General features: G+C 50.0%; 8 protein-coding genes across 8 annotated transcripts; 4 read left to right on the plus strand and 4 right to left on the minus strand.

Moving 5' to 3' along the window:
• Positions 1 to 3,496: 3,496 nt before the first annotated feature.
• On the minus strand, positions 3,497 to 4,282 carry YALI1_D34980g (uncharacterized protein; the record flags this gene model as incomplete). Its single annotated transcript, XM_503318.3, has 1 exon — positions 3,497 to 4,282. One exon carries the CDS (start codon positions 4,280 to 4,282, stop codon positions 3,497 to 3,499), a length of 786 nt encoding a protein of 261 aa, XP_503318.3.
• A 4,504-nt stretch (positions 4,283 to 8,786) lies between these two features.
• Positions 8,787 to 10,457, plus strand: YALI1_D35025g (uncharacterized protein; the record flags this gene model as incomplete). Its single annotated transcript, XM_503319.2, has 1 exon — positions 8,787 to 10,457. The coding sequence occupies one exon, from the start codon at positions 8,787 to 8,789 to the stop codon at positions 10,455 to 10,457; it is 1,671 nt and encodes a 556-aa protein (XP_503319.2).
• Positions 10,458 to 12,343: 1,886 nt separating this feature from the next.
• On the plus strand, positions 12,344 to 14,182 carry YALI1_D35061g (uncharacterized protein; the record flags this gene model as incomplete). The annotated part of the gene is made up of 2 exons (XM_503320.2): positions 12,344 to 12,419; positions 12,507 to 14,182. 2 exons carry the CDS (start codon positions 12,344 to 12,346, stop codon positions 14,180 to 14,182), a joined length of 1,752 nt encoding a protein of 583 aa, XP_503320.2.
• Positions 14,183 to 14,525: 343 nt separating this feature from the next.
• YALI1_D35096g (uncharacterized protein) lies at positions 14,526 to 15,848 on the minus strand (the record flags this gene model as incomplete). The annotated part of the gene is made up of 1 exon (XM_503321.2): positions 14,526 to 15,848. One exon carries the CDS (start codon positions 15,846 to 15,848, stop codon positions 14,526 to 14,528), a length of 1,323 nt encoding a protein of 440 aa, XP_503321.1.
• Positions 15,849 to 16,969: 1,121 nt separating this feature from the next.
• Positions 16,970 to 18,163, minus strand: YALI1_D35119g (uncharacterized protein; the record flags this gene model as incomplete). The annotated part of the gene is made up of 1 exon (XM_503322.2): positions 16,970 to 18,163. One exon carries the CDS (start codon positions 18,161 to 18,163, stop codon positions 16,970 to 16,972), a length of 1,194 nt encoding a protein of 397 aa, XP_503322.1.
• Positions 18,164 to 18,829: 666 nt separating this feature from the next.
• YALI1_D35126g (uncharacterized protein) lies at positions 18,830 to 19,153 on the plus strand (the record flags this gene model as incomplete). The annotated part of the gene is made up of 1 exon (XM_503323.1): positions 18,830 to 19,153. One exon carries the CDS (start codon positions 18,830 to 18,832, stop codon positions 19,151 to 19,153), a length of 324 nt encoding a protein of 107 aa, XP_503323.1.
• A 189-nt stretch (positions 19,154 to 19,342) lies between these two features.
• Positions 19,343 to 20,494, minus strand: YALI1_D35143g (uncharacterized protein; the record flags this gene model as incomplete). The annotated part of the gene is made up of 1 exon (XM_503324.2): positions 19,343 to 20,494. One exon carries the CDS (start codon positions 20,492 to 20,494, stop codon positions 19,343 to 19,345), a length of 1,152 nt encoding a protein of 383 aa, XP_503324.2.
• A 526-nt stretch (positions 20,495 to 21,020) lies between these two features.
• Positions 21,021 to 24,911, plus strand: YALI1_D35148g (uncharacterized protein; the record flags this gene model as incomplete). Its single annotated transcript, XM_503325.2, has 2 exons — positions 21,021 to 21,281; positions 21,390 to 24,911. 2 exons carry the CDS (start codon positions 21,021 to 21,023, stop codon positions 24,909 to 24,911), a joined length of 3,783 nt encoding a protein of 1,260 aa, XP_503325.2.
• Between the last annotated feature and the right edge of the window lie 5 nt (positions 24,912 to 24,916).

Consider the following 24,916-nt stretch of genomic DNA (forward strand, 5'->3'; position numbering starts at 1 on the left):
TTCGCTTATCTAGCTGGATGATGTGATCCGGCGTGCTATGTTGGCCCCCGGCGCGACATTCTCACGTTCCCGTCCCCTTTACCAGCAGCTCTGCCGGATCGGGAAGCGCTATCTGGCGACTGCGTAACGGAACAATCGGTGGAGTAGTGACGCGTTAAGGGTGGAGGAGGGTGGAGTAGCACGTCCTGGGATGGTCATGGGATCTTGATTATAGCGTAAATTGGTTTCAGGCCGCCCAATGAGTCCTGTTTTGTGGAGATATCTGGTTATCAATCCCAGCTGCTTAATGGTTGGTGATATTTTTCACGTCCCTTCCAATCGCTTCTTTGTTCTGACAAGCGTTGTGGTTACTGTGGTTCCTGCGGTTGAACGGAACAGGGTTTGTAGTCTATCCATAGCGAGTAATATTGTGAACTGAAGGAGACAATACCACCTACTGAAATGAAACGAAGGGGACACATAAATTGAAAAAACAATGGGCCCCACTACATTTACATTGCCACAAAAACGATTTAAGCACCCTGTATTACTTGTGGCTGGTACCACTGTATTACAACTACTGTACTAGCTACCCAGAATTGCGTCATACACTCAGATAGCGTTTAATTGTTCTCCCAGATACTCCCAGATACAAGGGCGAAACGAAACTTTATGCGGACCTCCGGCCCAGCCATGCACCGGTTTAGACACATGGACGGTTCTCCAACACCGGTGTTTTAGACGAGGTGGGCTTGTTGGAGGTTCTCTGCCGGAAAATTGGCACGGAAATTTATCTGCGACTCGGTCTATGGACGCTACCATGCCCATATAAACACTGTTTACTGACGGTACTGGTGCATACATTCACTTGTACCTCGAATCAGGCGAACATAGGGCCTTGGCAGGCTACGCTGAAGGTCCAGCCTAAACCGGACTCGGACGGAGAAGATAAGGCTCTCAAACCTACTGTAACCCGGTTTGGTGACATCGGCGCTGGTTCAGGAAATCAGGTGCACCCTTTCCGCGCCCATTGCAAGAATACGACTCGCGTTCTTCTTTGTGTGGTATTCCTTGTACGCCGTTGAGTACAGTGTTCGTGCACGTCTACATACATACACAATGGTTTCCCAACAATTTTATTGAGTGCAAGTCCCTCTTCCTCCCACCCGTCGCTACAATAGCGCTAGCTCCAAACAATACCCGGGGTAGCGGTAGTACAGGTACCAATACGCAACACAAGTAGCCGTACCTACAGTAGAGTGGGCAATCTCAGTGATCCACTAGAGGACTTAGCGGCTTGGCACAGGAGAAAACTTACATAGCGACCTAAAAGTCGGTCTGACAGCCCTTTATTATTGGGGGTAATTGTCAGACAACCCACCGAGGTCGTAAATATGCACAGGCGTGGTGTTTAGTGTGCGTTTCAGAAGAGTGGTTTCGGGCCTCATCTGTCATTGTTAGGCTAGCCTGGAATTTCTTGGCTGCTTGCCTTGGAATAATTAACCGTCCTTGTGAATGTTCTTATCTATCAGATATACCATGCTACAGTACATACAAGAATAGTGCATACTATGGGGAAGTAGTATAGGAGTACCTCGGTCACTGTCAATTGGCAGTAATGTGAGGACGATGGTGCGGGGTAGCATGAGTTTCTACTTGTACTTGAATATTACAGTACTTACTATACAATATTGTACAAGTATGAGTGATGTAGAGATGCTCAAGAAGACGTTCATTTGGATGATTCCTTCAACCAGAAAGTGTAAGTACTACATCTTTGTACTTGTGCGAGTACTATATCTCGATTATCAAAATGGAGAGCGCCAACAACGCAGGGACGTAACATTGGAGGTATAGTTCACGGAGGCTTCGTAACCTCGTCTCTGTACAAACAAGTACGAGTAGTGCATTGACAGGGCGATATTTATTTACGTCCTGAGCTAAGCAATCACTGTCCAATCAGCTATCAAACTACTGTACTTGTAGTCAAGTGCCACAGTCCTGTTCTTATCTCAATAGACGGAGCATTCTTGATTGGTCCAAGGCCCCTCCACCAAAGCCACCTGTAGGCTACAATGCCAATGAACATGGTCCAATTCAGACCTGTTTACGAAACAAGCTATCGCGTGGTCCTACAGCATCATCACGGGTCGAACATGAAACAGGACGCAAATGAATGCCACATTCTTGGATGTTCACAGAGCCGACCAAGGAGTAGTAATCTCGTAATCTTGCGCAGGTGCTGGATCTATGGAGATCGGCATGGACTCACATAGTGTGCTCTTGTTCAGGAATGTACCCTCAACATAAACACTCAGAATATATTGATGGAGATCTATTTAGATCGTCTTGACCACAGCGCAGCTTTCACGATTTGCTTTTCGCTCCGGCAGCTCACATGCTGTAGACCGTAGCTTGTCTGGCATTGATGTGCTTGACTAATTTAGGACTGCCACCTTCGCCCGTATAGCTGACGCAGTCTGACATATCCTGGTCTGTGCAATGAAACAAGCCGAACGGAAAGACCGGAACTGGCAGATCGAGAGTAAGTGCAAACTCAGGTGACAGGATCGGGCAAGAGACATTGATTTGTATCAGATATAAGACAAAGATACAGGCAGACCTGACACTAGCAACGGATGATCCAACGTCGTTCCTCGGTATGTCTCGGTCTCGGCTCTTGGCTGTGCGCTCATCACTACAGTACAATGTAGCGTATGTACGTACCGCTGCGCTACATCGCTACATCGCTTAGCCTTCCTGGGTTGACGTTGTCAGAGGTGCTTTTTTTTTTTCGTTGTCTCCTTCCCACTGCTTGCAGTAATCTCTACTTCCATTTTGAGAGGGATCGTCGTGGCGTGATTAAACAACGTTCGCGAGTGATCGACACCGAGAGCAAAAGGAGACGGCCAACTTTAGAAGGCAGGGAAAGCCCCCCCAGGACCCTCGCGCAAAGCAGGGTGCGCGTGGGGGCCTTAGACTTAACTCCTGCTTGCAGCCAAAAGAAAATAACCGAGTGTGCGTGGAGAGGAAGGACCCTGAAGACCATGATACTGGGTGCAATGTCATGGTGTGATTGCTCCTGTGTTTTGGACCCGGGAACAGAATGCTGGTACCAGTAGTCTCTGTTCGGACACGGCACTCTACATCTTCCTTCTCTTCGTTTAGGTGGAATTTATGATCTTCACTGCACATACTCTCACGAAGTCCAATTGGTTGTTGATGTCAATATTGACGTGTTTTTGAAAGTGTCGATCTTCACAATTGACTTTGTATCTCAAGGGTTACACTGAGAATGTTCCTCGGAGAAAGCGCAAGAAGTCGGAACTCAAGCAATTTTGCAAAGGAGAAGAAAAAGATATATGCTACTTGTACAACACTTTGTTGTTATGGAATGGGGTATTCATTTTTGAGAGTTATTATTAACATCTATATCATTGGTACTGCAGACTTCTGACCCAGAGCTTCAAAATAAATTACTTGAATTGTAGAGATAATTTCCGCTATAGGGAGCCTCTTAGTGGTGGGTGGCCTCAACAGAGGAGAGAGACTGGGCAAGAACGTTGGAGGCGGAGCCGAGCTCGGAGAGCTGGCCCTGGAGACCGGGAACGTTGCCAAGACCGCCGATAAGACCGCCAACACCGCCGAGGATGCCGTTAAGGAGGTCACCAACGGGGCCAACAACACCGTCACCGACAATGGAGAGGAGAGAAGTGGCAATGGCCTCAATAAGAGCCTTCAGGGAGGTGATAAGAGGGGAGAAGAGCACAACACCGAGGATGTCGCCAACAAGGGTGGTGAGGGGAGACTTCTTCAGGTCCATGACAAGCTGGCCAATGGCCCAGTTGAGCTTGGTGAAGAACTCCTTGACAGTGGCGTAGTAGGTGGGTCGGTCAGAAGAGGGCTTCAGGAGCAGGTTGAGGGTGCCCTGGACAAGCTGGAGGGTGATGTTGACAATGTTGAAAGCCTCACCGATGACGTTTCCAATGAGCTGGAGGTCTCGCTTGTCGAGGTCCTCAGGCTGAGTGGGGGCAGCGACAGCGGCGGAGACGATAGCAGAAGCAGCGAGGATGTTCTTGATGGCAACCATTATGATAGATGTTAGTGGGTATTTGTCGTGTGAAACGAAGCGAACGAATGTGAGAAGAATGTGTTGTAGAGAACTGGTCTGGAGAAGAAAAACAGGAGGGAGGTGGTGGCTGTATTTATAATGAAATCTGGCCCTTTGCGTCCCTCTGAGTCTCTCGCCAGGGTTTAGGGCCGCGCACCACTGTTTGGCGCGCAGCGGGTTAGTGATCTTCATGATCTTCGAGATCGTCGGATCGTCCAATGTTGTTTGCTGGGGGGTCACCAACAAGAGCGAAAACACACGGGAGACTAAGGTCTCTGGTATCTTGAGGGGACTATAATTGGGGTATCATAATGGTTTGAAGCACCGGTTGTAGATATCATCTATCATCCAGGCAGCGAGCAAGCACGATGGCATGCCATGGGGTATCACAGCGTCATCACGTGTATAAGGCAGGTGTGAAGGGGTTCAGGGTACGCATCAGACGCATACTAACCACTCACTGGTTGCCCACACGCAACGCCCCTTTCTGGCAAAACACATTTTTGGATTAGCATTGTCGCGACGCTGATCATCCCAGAGAAGCAACGATTTTCTCAAGTGCGACTAGAAAATTTACAAGGGTAGTAGGGTTGAAGCAGCACATGTTTGGACAGAGTGACGAAATCCACAGTGCGTGTGTGTTAGCGGGTGGGTGAATCCATGGTAGATCGACCACCTCAGTCGTGCGTATCGAGATCATAGCCTACGAGCGTAGCATTGGCTGGTACAAGACACTTGTTTAGGAGGATTGACATCCGATACTGTAGATTGGGCTAGTTGGCGGATTACGAGCAGATTACGAGATGCAATTCAGGCCAAGCCAGTTTTGGCGTGGGCGACACACCTGAGAATCCTACCCCTGTCATTGTTGTGATTATTCACATCCGTTTAGTTTTATCATGTGTTGTGGTTTTTGGCAGCCCAGGCAAACTGTACATACACTACAATGAAGGTGTGCCAACGGAATGAGAGTGAGCCCAGAGGCACATGGTGATACGGGTTGTCTGCCATCGCACCCTTGTTAGAAAAAAACGCGTGTACGAAGATACAGACATTGGTTTTGCTTGTTTGGTCCCTTTCCTGGCCCTGTCTCTGCAGCATGTCTTCCCTGCATGCTTATACAGGACTGTCCTCCCTTCGCCCACTTGAAAAAATGTCGGCACACATTGAGTGTCCATGGAAAGCATGGAAACCGCCGTCTGGATGTCGACGCGTACTGTGTCAGGCTGCTGGGCGCCTCTCCCGCTCGTAAAAATAGTTTGCCTCGTCTCAAAATGTCTTGTACACTATACTGTATTCAGGCGATACAGCCGATATCATGTTGGATGTCTAGAGTATGCGGCTGTTGATGAGGAATGAGCGACTATTCGGGCTTGATATTTGGTCAGATCATGGATTCGGTCTCCTCCACCAGCCTCCGCTCCACCCACCGGAGTATGCCTGTTATCGCCTATCTGACTGTCCATCATGTCAATCAGCTACACTGTACAGATTACTCGTGGCTTCTGTTTACGAAGACCTTTACCCACACACACACACACACACATAGACTGTGTGTTTGTAAGTTCCACTTTGTGGCTTCTATTTTGCAATTGATCTACAGCAATGCACCATTTCGGTGATGATCACCATATACCCAAAACAACACGTCTGGGGTGATCGGCCGTGAGCCATAATAACACTACGTCCATTACCGGTACTGCTAGCTGGGAGGGAGCTGGGCGAGATGCTGGAATGAGGAGATCTACCCACTGCTATGTGGACGATGCTGGGAATGTATATTATTTTTGAGACTGCAGGATTTTTACCCCAGATGGCCGTTATCATATCCGCCGTCACTTTTTTGTTCCTGGTTCCCCTTGATTCCTAGGCACGACCCCTGGAGGAGGCTGCCGTTTCCCGTACTACTGCTGACAGGGCCCTCGCCCATTAACATTAGACACTACGTCCATAGCCATCGCCAGGCTATACAGAATTTGCCCCCTAACTCAGAGCCTGTCCGAACAGAGTGCTACAAGCGATAGCGATCTTCGCTTGAGCTAAATGTTATTGCAAGTCTGCGAGCCAAGGCATCCCTGGAAGCCTAACGCAGCGATTGTCATAGATTCGAGGGCATTGGGTCATCCGAATCTGGCGATAAGAACGTCGATCTGCGCCTTTCGAAGAACAAAGAAGAGACGTTTCCAGTCACAGCAAGCACGCTATTGGGCAACGTCGACACGTAGGGTCCGCGGACATGGCACATGCAGGTCGTGTCAGCGCGTGATAGTGACGTCCTCCCACAATCTGTTGTGATATCGAGGGCTGGGCATTGTAGGCAGCGGCAAGTAGAAGTACGGATGCTCATCTCAATGCAACGGGCTGGTGTATGGATTATCCTCGGCCCAGGCATTAAATCGCAGATCTTCTTTCTCGTTGACGATCTCGCACCAAACGAGGCGGGTTAGGGAAGTCGTCTCAAGTAAGGCCCATTTAGACTTTGGTGTTTTTTGTTCAACTTTGTTGGACTGTCTCTCTTCGGCCGAGGTCAATCTCTCACTTCCCCTATACACTGTCAATTCATTCAGCATAAGATCCTCAAATCGTCTCTCTGTGCGGCCTTTTTAAACTTCCGTAGCCGACTCATTAGCCTCGGAAAAGCAAACCACAAACCCATTGTTTGGCCATTGTAAAGCTCATTATCACTGCAGAAAAAACATGGGATTAACCGCCAATCACACATCCCGTTACACCTAACTCCACCAGCCCACGTTACATTGATAGGCGAGATGGTCCTGAATATAGCACAATTCGCTTCCACACTGTCCACTGAACAACCCTCATATCCAGCCCTGTGTGCTGTATTCAGGGTGAGTCGGAACGTCCCGCCTGCAACATTTGCACCCAAACCACCCTCTCAAAATTGACTTCCCGATTGTGCTTACAGTGGATTGCCGGGTAGCTTTTTCGTCATGCTGTCTTGCAACGAGACCGGGTAACTCCATTTCCTTTCTAGGCCTGATGGAATAGATTGATTGACTAATCACGAACCTGTAATCATTCTGTACATGTGTCCAATATCATCACTTGCTAGTTGTATATTGCCTCGAACAAAACGTGGGGAAATAATACCCTGACAAAGAAACCCACCGCCCGACCAGGCAGATCGATAAGTTGGCAACTATGCTCTGCCTTATCCGATGGTGCGATTGCCGTGAAAAGCCCAGAGATAGAAGCGACTTCGCATACGCAATGCAGGCTGAGAACCTCACCACAAGGACAGACACGGCTCACCCGATGGCGCTGATCCCCGACAAGGGCCCTATCGGTAGTCAGAGCTCCCTCTCAGACAATCGGGACGTGTTAGACGAGAGACCTTCTCTGGTCTCATAGTTACTCGTTGTTTAGCTTGTCTCAGGCTACCTTGTATGTACATACCGACTGGGCGGACGGGATGATATCGATTGTGTGCAGAGAGGTGCATCAGTGCTTGTCGTTCTGCGAGCCATTACCGGATTCACCAGTTCTCACTTCACGCCAAGATGATGATCCCTCGGCTTCAATGGGCTGGGCGGTTGGTACCAACGGTGCTACAAGCATGTCCATCACTGTCCATCTTTTGGAATATCCCGCGCTGTTTCGTTACCTTACTCCGCTGGTGCAGCTTCATGACTATCACTCCCAGCAAAAAGCAAGCTGAGTTTGAGAGAACCATGGTTACAGTATGTACAATACAATATGCGCGCAGTCTCAACCGTAACCGCCCGTACCAAACGGCAACCTACCCTCGAACGCGAATGGGTCTTCCTCAAACTTGGTCTGTATACTCGCTCACTGGCACCCAATCCCACACAACCATATAGGCGGCCGACCACGCCGTTACTGGCCGTTTTATGAGTCTCCACCCAGCTATGAGATCGGCAGTTGTAGTAGTTGTGGTATTTTTCTGACCAGGGGGTGCTTCCATAGCCGATGACTTCAAGCTTGTGCAAAGAACAAGTTGGACGGGCCTAAAGAAGCTTGACGGGCCTAAAGAAGCTTGCCAGGCCTCTCAATTTCCCCTGGAAGCCATGCCACTATATAATTAATAGCTGCGGCAGGATACAAGGGAGTCCACTGGTAGCAGCCTGATTCTGGACTAAAAGCGCACCTCGAAGGAAAAATTGTTTATCCGAGAAAAAGTTCCTGGGTGGGCGGCTATATCATCTAGTGGAGGAAAACATGGGGTTTCTCGTGTCCCACATAAATGACAGGGCTAAGCCATGAGCTGACTGAGCTGACTCCGGTTGTGAAATCAAATATCGCAGACTGTGCATGCTCGGGAACCGATTGTGGCGCATTTAGTGTCCATGCTAGCGGGAGTCTGAGGTTGGTGGCATGGTGGGTTTACACACGTATGCATCACGTAGAAGAGTCCACTGTAAATAGAATCGCCATCCGCCATAGCTGGGGCGATATGACAATATTCACACTCTTAGCCACAGGTTTTACTAGCCCCACATCACGTGAGTGTACCGTCCGTGGCGCTCATCTCCGCTGCAGACTCAATGACGACACGCATGGATACGGCGTGGCTTGCATTAGCCACGGGAATACGCCATCAAAGAATTCCGTGGCACAACTGTGGCTGGAAATGAAACTGTGATTCAAGGGTGGTTATAAACACTTATTGGGACTCTCTAGCGCGCTCAATTGACCAGCAGACACCCAAATCAACATGCCCCACTCACAGAAACGACCCAATTTCCTCATTATCGTTGCCGATGATCTGGGATGGTCTGACACCCAGCCCTTTGGAGGAGAGATTCACACTCCCAATCTCGAGCGACTGGCCGAGTCTGGAGTCAGATTTACCGACTTCCACACCGCCTCCGCCTGCTCTCCTACGAGATCCATGTTGTTCTCGGGTACAGACAACCACATCGCTGGCCTTGGGCAGATGGCCGAGACCGTGAAACGGTTCACTGAGTTCCAGGGAAAGCCCGGATATGAGGGGTATCTTAACGATCGTGTGGCCGCTCTTCCTGAGCTTCTGTCTGATGCTGGCTACCACACTATTATGAGTGGAAAGTGGCATTTGGGCCTTGTTCCTGAACGGTTCCCTTCCGCTCGAGGATTCCAAAAGTCGTTTGCTCTTTTGCCTGGTGGAGCCAACCACTATGCCTTCGAGCCTGGAACCAAAGACAAGCCCGCTGTGCCTTTCCTGCCTCAATTGTACGCTCAGGACAAGGAGTATGTTGAGGTCGACGACTCCCACTTCTACTCCTCTGATAGCTTTACCGATACTCTGCTGGAGTACATCGAGGAAAAGCCCAAAGACAAGCCCTGGTTTGCCTACTTGCCCTTCACTGCGCCCCATTGGCCTCTCCAGGCCCCCAAGGAGTATATTAACAAGTACAAGGGCAAATATGACGAGGGTCCCGATGTTCTGCGAGAACAGCGACTCAAGGAACAGGTGAAGCTGGGGCTAGTTGGAAAAGACGTTGTCAGTGCCCCCATTCTTGCCGACAACGAGACTGAATGGCATGACAAGACTGCGGAAGAAAAGGCTTACTCCGCCCGAACAATGGAGATCTACGCAGCCATGGTGCAAAAGATGGACGAGAACATTGGACGGGTGCTGGATCACCTCGAAAAGACGGGAGAGATCGACAACACCTTCATCTCTTTCATGTCCGACAACGGAGCCGAGGGTGCTATTCTTGAAGCCATTCCTCTTCTGACCAACGACCTCAACGAGAAATACTTTGACAATTCTATTGAAAATATCGGAGCCAAGAACTCGTTCATCTGGTACGGTCCCCGTTGGGCCCAGGCTGCTACCGCCCCTGCCAAGTACACTAAGGGTTACATCTTCGAGGGAGGTATTCGATGTCCTCTTATTGTCAGATATCCTGGATTTGAGAATCCCGGATCCATCTCTAACGAGTTTACTACCGTCATGGACATTCTTCCTACTGTTCTCGAGCTGGCAGGAGTCACTCATCCTGGAACAAACTACAAGGGCCGAGAGGTGGTGGTCCCCAAGGGTGTATCCTGGGTCTCTAACCTGTCGGGAAAGTCCAAGGAGGCTATCCACAGCAACACCCATTTCACTGGATGGGAGCTCTTTGGACAACGTGCTATCCGAAAGGGCAACCTGAAAGCCATTCTTGCTCCTGAAGAGGGCAAAGAGGATACCTGGGAGCTCTACGATCTGGATGCTGACTTTGGTGAAACCAAAGACCTGGCAAAGACACACCCTGATGTCCTGAAGGAGCTGGTCGAGCTGTGGTACCTTTACGAGGGGGATTGTGGAGTCTTTATTCCTGACAATGCCGACCAGATGAACCTGCGAAAAATGCTCAAGGAGAACCCTCGTCGTAAGGCATGGGGCGAGAAGAAATAGATTAATATATTGAATGAAGTTGCGATGTTTGTAATGCTATTATCGAGTATAGGAATAAATATGTGTCATTGGTGACTGGATCACGGTATGTTCGGGGTGGGGGTATGTTCGGGTCATGAGCTGTGAATGTGGTCAGTAGCTGAGTTACCCATAATATGGAGCATGTTGTAGCTAGCTGAATCACTTCTGCTAGTCAGCTGTAAATGGAACATGCTTTTTATCATGAAGCTCGACATAGTCTCACCATAGTCGAATCATCGAGCTCTCGCGGTCATTCTCTCGGGTCTCTCAGTTCTCTCGTCCTTTCTTGACTTTCCAGCGCCCTCCAGACGCGACAACTTGAGACCTTCTCGTACCTCCTTTTCTGACAGGAACGGTGGCGCGATGATGGTTCTGTCGGGTGTTTGGGGTCCGTTTGCAAACAGTTCATGGACTCCCAGGTCCTTCCAGGCCGGTGTCTTCTTTGTGGCTCGATGATGCTGGTTCCGGGTTCCAAACAGAGAAGCTCCATCGGTCACAAGTCCGTCGTCATCATCGCTCAGCTGAGTATCATGTTCAGGAGCCACGTCAATGTGATCAAACTCCAGCTTGTCCTGCATCCACTCGTCGAACACAGTACATGTCTTTGGAGCTGTTAGGTGGATATGTGATCTCACTGAGTCTCGTTGCATTTTGTACTGTACCAGTACTGTACTTGTACAAGTAGGTGGATGTGTCGCGTGAAGAGTGCGTTTTGTGTTTGGTGATGTTATGCATGATAGTTCAGACACGCATAGTCTCTCGCTCTGCGGTTGTTGAGAGTTTACGTAATTCTTAAGCACTTGTACTTGTAAATACTTGTACTTGTACTTGTAAAAATAAGCTTATCGTATCCACAAAAAATAAGCTCAATGACATGGGATCATGTGACCAGCCAAGTGTTCAACTGAGCCTTCAACAGGCCGTGACGGGACAGTGTTGAAAGGGCCGCAGAGGAATAACCAGGCTCCCAAGTCTGCCCAGACAATCCCACTAGGTCGTACGGGGATTTTATTAACCTACTCTTCAATTACCCCACCCCCACCTATCCAAATCGGGACTCATTAGTACCGCAACCTATTAAGTGCCTCCTTTAGGCAACGCCGGTAAAGCACTGCTCCTCGGAAATATCGGATCGTCGGACAATGCGGCTTTTACAGAGTACGAGTGCTGCAACAGAAATGAGTTGCAACAGTGAAACATGTGTTTCTGGCGGGACAGCTACGGGGAATAATACAGTAAGCTAGAGTGCTCGGTGGTGCCAACCAGGATGTACTACCTGTATTACAGTGGCCCGGGCTGAGCCACCTGCACTTAGCTGTCAGATTCTGATGTACGGTCTAATCTCTGTCGCTGTGGCGGGGTGGCTGTACACTGGACCATTATCACCAGCAATACTCACTTCGCCAGACATTACCGCTCACTTGGACGATAGCTAATTTTCAAAGATGGTTCATCTTGGTTACATTTTCTCATTGTTCCTGACAGTAACCATCTAGTTTAGGAAAAGCCCTTATCCATATTGCCCAAGATTGTGCGCAATCTACGTTAGTGCAGTGACCACCAGGCGTTCCTGAGGGCATATAGCGAGAGATAAAAAATGGCGCTTGCGGGGTGCTAGAGTGGATATTTTGCCACCAACAGTTTAACAACTGCTTCTACACTTCGTAACGTACCCTACATCACTCCCATCTACCCCCTAATACCAGTTGCATCTCTCTCCTAATCGTCCCCCCACACCATTGCTCCTCTAAATAACGCTAGCATAGCCCAACCCTAAAAGAGTGACCCAGTCCCATCTCCGACACATCACCACATCGATTACACCACCACACCACACAGCAGAAAAGCACACTACCAAAAATACAATGTCGAAGTCCATCGTCCGTTCCATCAAGAACGTCACGAACGGATACACCTCGGCCCAGGTGAAGGTCCGAAATGGTGAGTATACAATTCTCCCCTCTCTACTATTGCACAATCCCCTTCTCATCACCACCGTTTTTTTTTTCTCGCTCTACTAACATCCAGCCACATCCAACGACGCTTGGGGTCCGTCCACGTTTGACCTTGAGGAAATCGCCAGACTCACCCACTCCAACCAGGAGCTTTTCGAGGTGATGGACATGATCGATCGACGACTCAACGACAAGGGCAAAAACTGGCGCCATGTCATCAAGGCCCTCAATCTGCTGGACTACTGTATCCACTGTGGCTCGGAGAACGTTGTTCTGTGGTGCAAGGACAACCTGTACGTGGTTAAGACCCTGCGGGAGTTCCATTACATCGATGAGAACGGCCGAGACCAGGGTGCCAGCATCCGTTCCCGAGCAAAAGAAATCACCTCATTGCTGCTGGACGATGAGCGACTACGAAACGAGCGGGCCAATCGGTCCTCCTGGAAGAAGGGACGACGGGCTCAGGGAGACGACTATGGCTCTGACGAGGAGAGTGGAATTGTCTCTTCTCGAACCAGAACCGCCGACGATCGACGAGACGACCGACGAGACGACCGACGAGATTCTCGACGAGATTCTCGACGACCCTCCAGACGAGGATCCACGCCAGACGATGACCTAGCCCGTGCGCTTGCCGAGTCGCAGCGAACGGCCGACGAGGAGGCCCGAATGCGACAGAACGGAGGAGCCGAGGACGAGGCTCTGAGAAAGGCCATTGCTCTGTCGGAGGAGGAGCAGAAGAATCGAGATCTCGGTGGCGGAATGGCCCAGGGAACCGCACAGCCCATCAACCTCATCGACACAGACAGCTTTCCCACTCAGTTCCAGCCACAGCAGCAGCAGCAGCAGATGCAGCCCACTGGCTATGATCTGTTTGGCAACGCCATCTACGGCCAGCAGCAGCCCACCATGAACACTGGGGTGCTCCAGAACGCATACGCCACTGGAGGCATGTTCGACCAGCAGCCCAACCAGTTCCAGCAGCAGCAGCAGCAGTTCCAGCCTCAGCAGCAGCAGTACACCGGATTCCAACCCCAGCAGCAGCCCCAGCAACAGCAGTACACTGGTTTCCAGCAGCAAAACGACTTCTCTCAGTCCTTCCAGCAGCAGCAGCAGCAGCAGCCTGCTGAGCCCCTCCAGCCTCTCAAAACTGGCTCTAACAACCCCTTTGCAAAGCATGATTCTACAAACGGCTCTTCTTCCACTGGTCCCTCCCTCAACTTCATGGCTTCTAACAACATGACCACCCAGGCACATCCCAACCACCAACAGCAGCAGCAGCAGCAGCAGCAGCAGCAACAGCAACCGGCACCCAAGCAGCGTGCCCAGGTCACTGGCGGTGCTCATCCCGAACTCAACAACCTGCTCATGACCGGAGACGGAGTCGACACCTTTGGAAACACTGGCGAGACCCGAATCCCCGCACAGCACACCCGAGACACGTTCATGAACGCTCGTCTGCAGCCCCAGGCCACAGCCAACAACAACCCGTTTGTGGGCCAGCAGTACACCGGTATCCCCAGCACTCAGATCCAGCCTGCAGTGACCGGCTACGGTTTTGGCAACGCGCCACAGCAGACCGGCATGCAGCAGAGCAACGGACAGCAGCAGTACGGACAGCAGCAGTACGGACAGCAGCAGAACCAGCAGCAGTATGGTCAACAGCAGTATGGCCAGTTTGGACAGCAGCAGCCTCAGCAGCAACAGTACGGCGGAGGAGCACCCCAGCAATCGCTGATAGATTTGTAAGATGCTTTTTAAGGAGGCGAATATGCGAGACGATGATGATTCGATGCTTTTCTTTAGTGTAATGATTATGAAGTGGTTTCTTTAAGCAAGCCACTGCTAACGATATATGGGGTTTCTGTAGATATGCGTCGTTCTTGGGTACACGGTGCTTGCAGTACATACGCCTGTACATACATACAGTTCAAGTACAGTACTCATAGTTATAGTGATACAAATACGCTCAGATGGAGCAATTAGTGGTTTATTAAATGGAAATGCTAATAAATAGGAACGCCTACCAGTATGGCGACGTTTTTTTTTTGTCTGTAGTTTACAGTGTTAGTTGTTTGGTTGCTAGTTGCTGTTAGCTCTCCTCCCGCCTGATGATCACACTTCCAGCGTAGCTCTCATCACTGCTGCTATGAGTAGGGGCCACTCGAGGACTGACATCATAGTAGTCATCGGGACCGATAACTGAGCCAACAGGTGAGAAGCGAGAGATTCGAGACCCACGGGTGGAGCTTCGAGACAGCGGATGCTCAAAAAGACCAGTGTCATTCTGGGGATGATCGCCTCCGGTGAAAAAGTGATAGGGATGGTTGATGACTGGATGAGCAGCCTGGTTCATGGAACCTGCACGAACGTGGCTGTTTTGTTGTTGCAACACATGTTCAGCATCCGACCTGGCGTTAGAGCCTCGATGCACAGGTGACTCACTGTTGACGTTGCTCGACCAGGTAGTTAGCACAGCCAGGTCGTCTGACAGGAAGTTAGGAGCAACGGAGGCGTTGGATTTACTGCCGATAGCCGGTGGAGGAAGCAGATGATTGTGTGAGGTAAACTGCGTGCCTGCGACACTGCTGGGGTTGGCAGTGGTGTTTTTGTAGAGAACATCTTCCGGGGGGAAGTCGATGTTCTCCATCAGACGCAAGAGACGCTCGATAAATGTGCGAATCTCGGGGGCAGAAATGGGCTTGCCGGAAAATCGAAGTCTCTCGTAGAGCTCGACAAACTGTAATCCGACGTTTGCGTCCGAAATAACATGGCACGATATCAGATGAGAAATGTACTCTCTGAAGGGCATACCGACGGGTTTTCCAAACGAAAAGTGAATGTTTCTGGCGCGCGAATCAACCAGTAATGCCGTAGTGTCAACAACATCCTTATACGGAACGTCTGGAGGTATGTCTCCTGACGAGTCAGGAGGTGCCAGGCCGTCATGGGCCACCTTCTCTATTGGTCTCGTGTCTCGTAGGATTTGTTTGCATCTGTCCAAATCGTTTCTGATCTCCTTGGCAATATTTTTGGGCACGTCGTCTGGGCGAGGCACGTAGCGTCGCGGGATATCTGAGAGGTTTTGTCGGGTTCGAAACAGTCGTAGAAACGAAAGTAGTAATGCTAGAAAGATGAAGATGACACAACCAGCAATGACGATAGCGCCGTTCCAGAACTGGTTGGTTTGTCGCGACTGGGTGATAATGTCGATCGGAGATACGACCATAAAGCCGATAATGAAGACGATGAGCAGCACATGCGATAGCAGGTAGAGCCATTGTTTGAAGGATCGTTTGGCCCTCAGAGGTTCTGTGATCAGGGTTTTCGAGCTGTCTTCCGACGGTATCGACGCGGTGACCACCGTCTTGACCGTCGCGCCTCTCAGGGTCCCCGTCCCTTCGTCTTTTTCCATGTGTGGTGTTGTTGCGTTGAGCGACTGGTGATGTTCTTCCAGATGGTGTGCTTACGAAGGTTATAATCATGCACAGCCGCTGGCATGCATGGGTGAGGATGGAGGTTGGTCAGCATAATGACTAGACGACTTTTTTACCCCAACGGCACCATAAAATGGTCTTCTTTTGAGCGAGGAATAAAAATAGCTGACTCAGCCGTTTTGATTTCCCCTCTGTGCGTCTGGTTTTTTGCTACACGTGCCTCTTCACACGATCCAGGGTTACTGTAACACGAAGCTCGGTTTGTGCGTCGTCTTTTTTCCCAACAACGATGCTTTTTTTTTTTCTGCGCAGATTAAAATGCTGCAGCCAGGCAAGACAACGCGGGGCTACCAGTAGACACAACATGAAATAATGCTGCTCCCCCCGTTAATTAAAGTGAAACCGAGATAAAAATGGACCCGCTGTGTACGAATACACTCTTCTTGAATCCTTATATATATCCCCATATCCCCAATCACGCAAAGTATATCTCGCAAACGGTTGTTGTGATGGACAGTGAGTTTCAATTTGAGGTGGCAGAAAACGTGTGGATTTACAGGGCAGGAAAGAACGTTGTCGCCATGCTTACTCATCTGGGTGGCGTCATAACGGTAATTTGAGAGAAAAGGGTCCATAAATCCAACACAAAGCCTCCAATAATGCGCTCTATATAACCTCCGACCAAGTTCCAACCGCCCCAAACCCCAAACAATCTGTCTGGGAAACGGAACACATGCTTGGTAGACACAACTTTATACAACGGTTATGCATGCAGTCCAGGCACGAACCAGTATAACCCTTAGTTGTGTCAGTACATCGAACACAAACGACACATGTCTGAGTATAAGATATCGACTGTATATACATATGTATGTACGACCTGTATCTGTCTTGGCTTCGTGGACCTCGCTCCACCAAGTCTTCAAAAGTCGGCTTGATATGGTGCCCTCGTGTGGGGTTGAACCAACGGGATATATACGAAACAACCTGTATCTACGAGGGCTAAAGAAACGGGATTATTATTATGCTAACAAGGGGAGGTAAATTCTAAAGGAGGACCAACCATTTTTTATCGATTGTGAGAGTGTCAGAGACTGATTTAGTCGAGTCGTCGTCGCTGGTTCTGCAGCTTGATGTTCTCGTACTGCCGGCCATCCTTTCGCCGTCGCTGGTTCTTGAACTTGGGGATGGCCCGAGCTCCAGCAGTGATCTGTGTGAACAGGACATAGATACAGGCGAAAATGACGACAACAGAGGGGATGGTGATGATGGTGATCATCATGCCCTCCTCGTTCTTGTCCAAATCAAGTCGTCCCTTGTCCTTCTTCTGCACGATGGCACCTCGTCGGAATCGCACAAAAGTAGAGTTCTTCAGAAGATAGTCATCGGTGATCTCGTCGTCATCCATGTAGTCAGGCTGGATAGCAACGGCAACCTTCTGCTCGTACTCGCCATCGAGCCACTCCTCCTCAATCTCCATAGGGTAGACTCCCCAGGTGTTTGACACCCATTCGGTGATGTGGAAGACACTGCTGTCCTCAATTTCTCGCTTGTGCAGAGCCTTACCCTGAATGTATGCGCAGTGGAGTCGGACCTTCTCGGCGTCGGGGAATTCTCGGGTGTACCAGGTGAACCAGTGGACGTGATCAAGCATGACACCCTTTCCGTATTGAGGGGAGCACCAGGGGCCAACTCGCTGCTTCTTCACCTTGATAAACTTCTCGGGTGTGCATCGCTCAACAGGGTTGAAGGAGGCCTCGATGGGATCCTCCTCGTCCAACATCTCATTGTGGACCACGACATCAGTAGGGTGAGCGGTCTTGTAGCCAGCAGAACGAGCGTTCTCAGTCACGTCTCGGTTGACGTGGAACCAGTCTCCATACTCAGGAGGAGCATTCTTAGTCTTTCCTTTGACCACCTTGGGAGTGATGGTCTTGGCCTGACCGTCCTTCTTCAGCTTGATCCAAGGGTTGGGAACAGCACCCACCTGTCGCTGGCCTCGGAAAAGCGCGTCTCCCCAGACGGTGGGGGTGACATGCATGGGTTCACCTCCATCTGTGGGCTTCAGCAGCCACGGCTTGGTCACATGGGCCTTTGTGATTTTAGTTTTCTTGGAGAACACCTTGGGGGGTCGCTTAAAGGGGTCTGCTCGCTTCTCGAGGTCAGACACGTCTGTGGGCTCGGATCCGGGCAAATCTGTGATGGTCGAGTAGTCGATGGCTTCGGTGTTTACCACGGTAGCTGTTGGCAGCGCCAGAACGGCTCCGGCAAGAAGAAGTACCGAGAATTTCATTGTTGTGTACAGTAGTGTTACACGTGTGTTGAGGCTATGCGATGTAGCGTGCGAATGCGGGTTTGGGGGGCACTAGGGCAGATGCTGAGCTCAAATACTCTTGTTTTCAACGTGTTTTTAGGCGGTGGCGAAAATGGTCGTGACTTCACAGGTGTGTTAGGAAGACTGTTGGAGGGTGATGTGTGTTTTTAAACCTGATGCGTGATTTAGCTCAAAAAATGAGATACATGAAGTATAAGCAGAATGTTTGTACGGCTGGGAGGAGAAACGGGTGAAAAGTCGGGCGTTTGGAGGCGTAAAACGTGCGTTCGAGCAGCAAAAATGTTCATAACAGTGAATCAACATATTAAACGCCCTCAAACGGTCAATAAGCATTATATTCACGGACTTACCGCCGCCTCGCTTTCGCCAGTCGTATCTCAGTGTTACGTTTCCCGGACTTGTAGAGTTCTGAGCCTAATCCAGGTTTTTGGTGGCACCCAAGTCTTCTCCCAAACACGAGTATTTTCCAGCATATGCAGATTTTCCTAGGACCGTTAAAAATTAAATCCGACGGAGATAACGCGCCCGCAGAAACTTTGAGACGCACAGTAAGCAGAAAAAGTTAGTGGTAGACGACTGGCACAGATACTGAACAAAACAACCACTATCAATCACACATTCACCATGGCTGAACAAATAAGAACCAACCTTGTTCATCAGCATCTGTGGAGCGACGTGGTCATCCACCAGACTAAGCTCACAGACCTGGTGCATGGAACTCCACCCAGGACTTTGCACCCTGATGACGCTGAGATCAGATCGGAATGGCTAGTACCTGCCAGATCCAACGACGACTGGACTATCAAGCAGTGGGACGAGTGTTTTCGCGAGGCTGAGGGTGTGGCTGGAAAAGACGTCGATCGCATGCTAATGGCCATCGTGGACAATGACTCCACCATCGTCTACTACTTCGTCTACAAGGGTCTGGTCAAGCCTCGAAAGAACTAGATTCACAACTATTATACACCCTGTTCCGTTATGATCCCGGTCCAGGCATTATCACCTTGCATTATAAATATATGTACATTACATGAAACAATATGGTCTGGGGCATAGTAATGTAGCACCCAGTCAGCCAGAAGACCTGTAGCTCGCGGCTTAAATAGGTCTTGACTGTAACATCAACTTCCATCTTTGTCACTCCAAAAACACCATGGATTCGTCAATCACAGGGCTCAGTTTCACATTGCCACTGTTAACCCAACGTCTAACAGATTTCTTCAAAACCCGTCCTCCCAGTTGTACCTTCTTGGCTTTTTCGTCGCTGTAGAGAACTACAGCATGCATTTCTTTGAGTGCTCGCATCACATCTTCCGGCTGGATATAAGTATGTTCGCTGATCGTCTCAATCGTGATGACGTCTTCTGTACACTCTATCAAGATGAACCGGGCTATCGTAGTACACCAGTAAGACATATATGATAAAGTGCCGAACTTCGACAGCGGTCGCTCTGGACTTCCTTTACGGCCTTCGTACTTCGACAGCACGTATGAAAACTCGATCAGCAGTTTGCCCAGCCCTCGCCTTTGATACGGAGGAAATACCAGAATGCAAGCCAGATTGTTTTCGTCCCACGACAGTTTCTCCTTGGAGAAGAAGCCCATGGGTTTAAAGTGCCTGCTGCTGGCGGTATCCTTGCCGAGCACAACATAAAATTCAAAGGCATCGGCGCCGAAGAACACAGACTTGTGGTCCAGGAAGAGCTTCGCGAACAGACAGAGATTCTGGCAGTAGAGCTTGTGAACGGCGCCATCAACACGGCGAATGGCATAGTCTTTCGATTTGTAAACCGTCTCTCCGGGGTGCTTGAACACATACTTGCAGGTGCTTCGGTGTTGGGCCATGTCCTTGGAGACCTTCGAGTATTTGAAACACGAGTCGCAGACAAACAGCTGTTTGACCTGGAAGTCGACCTGGGCTGGTGGTTGGTCATTGGGGGCCACAGATGCGTTTGCTGATGATCCAGAGGACGAAATGGTTGAGGATGTTAATGCAGAAGAGGTTCCTCCAGGTGTGCCAACAGACGGAGAGCTGTAGCGCTCAATGAAGAGCCGGGACATGTCGCAGGTGTGATTGTCCTTGTCCTTGTCGAGGGCCTTGGCCTCCATCAACGCCATGGCCCGCTTCCAGGTCAACTTCTTGAGTTCGTCCTTCTGTGAAAAATAGTATGCCGACGAGTGGTACCACGTGTCGAATTCACGAGGGCCAAAGACCACCCGTCCAATGTTTCGTGGAGGCTCTTCTTCCTCCTCATCGTCCAAGGGGTCGTCGTGCATTAGTGTTGGCATGCCAGGAGAAGATGTTGTCTATGTTGAAGGACTTCGTTTCTCGTCACCACAGAACAGTCATGCACGCTTCAACGTCGCGCTTAAAGACCCATGAGGCGGATGTGTAATAGATTACTTGTAGAGCAATTACTAACGAGAATGGTGTATAACATACTAGGGCTCAGTGTGCACACTATGTAACCATCATTTAATATAAATGTGTCTCTTTTAATTACACCTTTCATTTTTCTACTGAGACCACCTCACTTGCGGCTCGTACTATTTTCGCCCCTCAAAAATCGATGCCAATTTTTGGGAACCAAAATTTTATTGTTTATAATTATGTGAACTGCAGTTTGGTTTATAACTGAGACTCTCAAAGAAAAACATATATTACGTGAACATTTACTTCAAGTTATTATAGAAAAAGAACCTGTCTCCTCCCAACAGCCACATCACATGACCGCGCATACATCATGCACAATCAGAAAAAATTGGGCAATATAGCATAACCTGCGTGAAGCTGATTCAACCCATCGCTTCAACTATGGCGAAATACAAGCTAGGATACAACGCAAAGGCCCGAGCCGGCTCGCTGAAGAAGCAGCAGGAGCTCAAGGCCGCCAAGCAGAAAACCTGGGTCAAGAAGCCTACAGCAGAGGAGGAGGAAGAAGACGCCAATGCCGAGCTCATGGTGCCCAAGAGTGAGGCCGAGAAGGAGGCTCGAAAGAGAAAGCTCCAGGAAGAGCTCACACCTACGGAGAGCAAGATGACTTCAAAGAAGCGAAAGCGTCTAGACAAGTACATTGTGAGTATGACACGAGGATACGTCGCAGGTTTAGCTTAACCAGATTAGCTGAACCAGATTAGCTGAACCAAGGACATTCGCTGCGCTTATGATTACATACTAACTCAGGAAAAACAACTCAAGAGAGAAGAGAAGAAGGCATTGTTTTCCGAGTTTGCTGCTCGAAAGGGCACCTTTGATACATCTCAGCTCAAGTCTATGAAACACATGGGTGACAAGGAAACCAAAAAAGCCCGGATCGAGGAAGCTTTGCGTCTGGAGAAACTGGGTCTCGGTAATGAGGAGACCAAGGAGATTCTGTACGAGAAACACGATCACGAAGAGTGGGATGACGAGAAGCATTCTCATCTCCTGACTGAGCTGGAGCGAAAGGAGAAGCAAATGGCCGAAGAGGAAGAGCAGGAGAACAAAAGCTCATTCATTGACATGCGACCCAAGGCTGGTGGTGGTTTCGGTTTCCAGAACCTGGCCAAGGTTTCCAAGCCCGCAAAAAACTCTTACTCTTGGCGAAAGAAGCTCGAGATTGAGCGTGCTCGAAAGAACAAGAAGGACTACGTTAGCTCCGGGGAGGACGACGATACCGATTCTGATGAGGAGGATTCTGACGAAGATTCAGACGAGGATTCGGATGAGGAGTCTGAGGAGTCAGAAGAGGAAGGCACCAAAAAAGTGAAGGCGGCTGCCGAGGAGGAGATCGAGGAAGATGTCGAGGAAGAGGAAGAAGATGAAGACGAGCAGGAGGAGGAGGATGAGGACGAAGATGAGGACGAAGATGAGGACGAGGAAGAGGAAGACGAGGAAGATGACGAGTATACCGAAATCGTCACCAAAAAGACAAAGGGTTCTTCTTTCAAGGAATGGATCGATGAACAGTCTGGACCCAAGTCTTCCAACATCGAGGATCTCTCGCATATCAAGATCAAGAAAGAAAGAGTGGACAGAGACGAGGACCGCCTTACTCCTCCTCCCGAAGACATTGCCCAACCCGAGTACGCCAAAAGAAAGGCCTTTTATGTCAACGTTCAGCGAGACCCTGAAATCCAGACCTCCCGAATGAACCTTCCTGTCACCGGAGAAGAACAGAGAATCATGGAAGCCATTTTCAACAACGATTGTGTCATCATCTGTGGTGAAACTGGTTCAGGTAAGACTACACAGACTCCTCAATTCCTGATCGAGGCGGGTTTCGGAACGAAGGGTAGTGACTACCCTGGTATGATCGGTGTCACCCAGCCTCGACGAGTGGCCGCCATCTCTATGGCGCAACGTGTTGCTAACGAGTTGGGTAACCAAGGTGATAGAGTTGCCCATCAGGTGCGATTCGATGTCACCGTGAAGGATAATACAGCTCTCAAGTTCATGACTGATGGTGTGTTGCTGCGAGAACTGTCCCAAGACTTTGCTCTTACCAAGTACTCTGCTCTGGTAATTGATGAGGCCCATGAACGTAACATCAACACTGATATTCTCATTGGTGTGCTTTCTCGAGTTCTCAAGTTGCGAAAGGAGATGTTCAACGAAGGCAAGTGCGAGTCTCCCCTCAAGCTCATTATCATGTCTGCTACTCTGCGGGTTTCCGATTTCACAGAGAACAAGACTCTTTTCCCAGTTCCTCCTCCTGTTCTCAAGGTTGAGGCCCGACAATATCCCGTTTCTGTCCACTTCAACAAACGAACAACTTACGACTACATGGACGAGATCTACCGAAAGACCTGCAAGATCCACAAACGACTGCCCGATGGTGGTATTCTGATCTTCCTGACTGGCCAAAACGAGATTGTTAACGTGGTCAAGCGGCTTCGGAAGGCCTTCCCTGATCGAACTAAGGTGTGGCGGCCCAAGGACAAGTCTGAGGATCTCCAGGTCAAGGTGTCTGCCAATGAGACTGTAGTGGAGGCCGAGGAGGTTGATTTTGGCGCCGATATGCGACAACAGGACTATGCTGCTGTCGAGGGAGAGTCTGAGACAGATGAGGAGGACGGAGAAGAAGGTTTCGAAGAGGAGCTTGCTGTCGAGGAGCGAAATGAGTCTGCTCCTCTGCACGTGCTTCCTCTTTACTCTCTGCTGCCTACCAAGGAGCAGATGAAGGTGTTTGAGGAGGTTCCTGCCGGCCATCGACTGTGTGTCGTTGCTACTAACGTTGCTGAAACTTCGCTGACCATTCCTGGTATCAGATATGTGGTTGATTGTGGTCGAGCAAAGGAGCGAAAGTACGATGAAGAGACTGGTGTTCAGTCCTTTGAGGTTGATTTCATCTCCAAGGCTTCTGCCGATCAGCGAGCTGGTCGTGCCGGTCGAACTGGTCCCGGTCACTGCTACCGTGTCTTCTCATCTGCCGTCTATGAGGAGTTCTTCCCTCAATTCTCCATCCCCGAGATTCTCCGATGCCCTGTTGAGGGCATTGTTCTGGAGATGAAACACATGGGTATTGACAAGGTGGTCAACTTCCCCTTCCCCACTCCCCCCGACAGACAGTCCCTGGCCAAGGCCGAGAAGCTGCTGGAGTACCTAGGTGCCCTCAGCAACACTGGTGTTATTTCTGATATGGGTAAGCAGATGTCTCTGTTCCCTCTGTCCCCGCGATTCGCCAAGATGCTCATTATTGGTTCTCAGCTCGAGTGCCTGCCTTACATGGTTGCCATTGTTGCTGCTCTCACAGTTGGAGATCCCTTCATTGGAGAGCACGAGCTTGGCATCAATGAGAAACCACAGAAGCCCAAGGTTGAGGAGGTTGATGAAGACGGAGACCGGATTAAGAGCAACGAGTCTGACTCCGAGCCCGAGGACATTTACGAGATTGAGCGAAAGCGAAAGCTGCGATCCAGCTACCATAAGGCCCAGGCAAAGCTGGCCTCCCTGGACCCTGCATCTGACGCTCTGAAGCTGCTCTCTGCCGTCTGCGCCATGGACTACGATTCCGACCTGGAGAACTTCTGCAAGGGCTTCTTCCTGCGACACAAGCTGATGGAGGAGATGCGAAAGCTGAGACAGCAACTGAGCCGAATCGTTGTGGCCAACTCCGACCCTCGAGCAGCTCCTATGCTCAAGGAACAGTTGAATGCCAAGCTCAAGCCTCCTTCTAAGCTCCAGATCAAGGCTCTCAAGCAGATGATTGCCACTGGTTTTGTTGACCAGGTGGCTCAGCGTCTGGACAAGGTCAGCGAGGACTACAAGCTCACTTCTCGAGAGCGAATCATCAACGTTCCCTACCAGACTCTGTTCCCCACCTCCACCACCAACAAGAAGACTGACGACCAAGGAAACCCTCTGCCTGACGACACTCAGGTGTTCATTCACCCCGGATCTGTCATTAACACTATGGGAACTCATCCTCCCGAAATGTTGGTATTTGCTTCCGTCAACCGATCGGGATCTTCCAAGCTGAGAATCAAGCCTCTCTGTGATATCACATCTGCCCAGATTGGCAACATTGCCAAGGGCACTGCTCTACTCACATACTCCAAGCCCCTGCCTCCCCCCTACGGCCCCAAGATGATCACCAGTACCTCTCGAGAGTGTTGGGTGGTTCCTCGGCTGGGAGCTGCTATTGGCTCTGGAGGCACTGGATGGGATCTGCCTCCTATTAAGGTGAAACAGGAGAAGAAGGGTAGCCAGTGGGTTACCTTGTAAAAATT

Source organism: Yarrowia lipolytica, chromosome 1D (assembly GCF_001761485.1).
Source record: "Yarrowia lipolytica chromosome 1D, complete sequence".
NCBI classification, from domain to species: domain Eukaryota; kingdom Fungi; phylum Ascomycota; class Dipodascomycetes; order Dipodascales; genus Yarrowia; species Yarrowia lipolytica.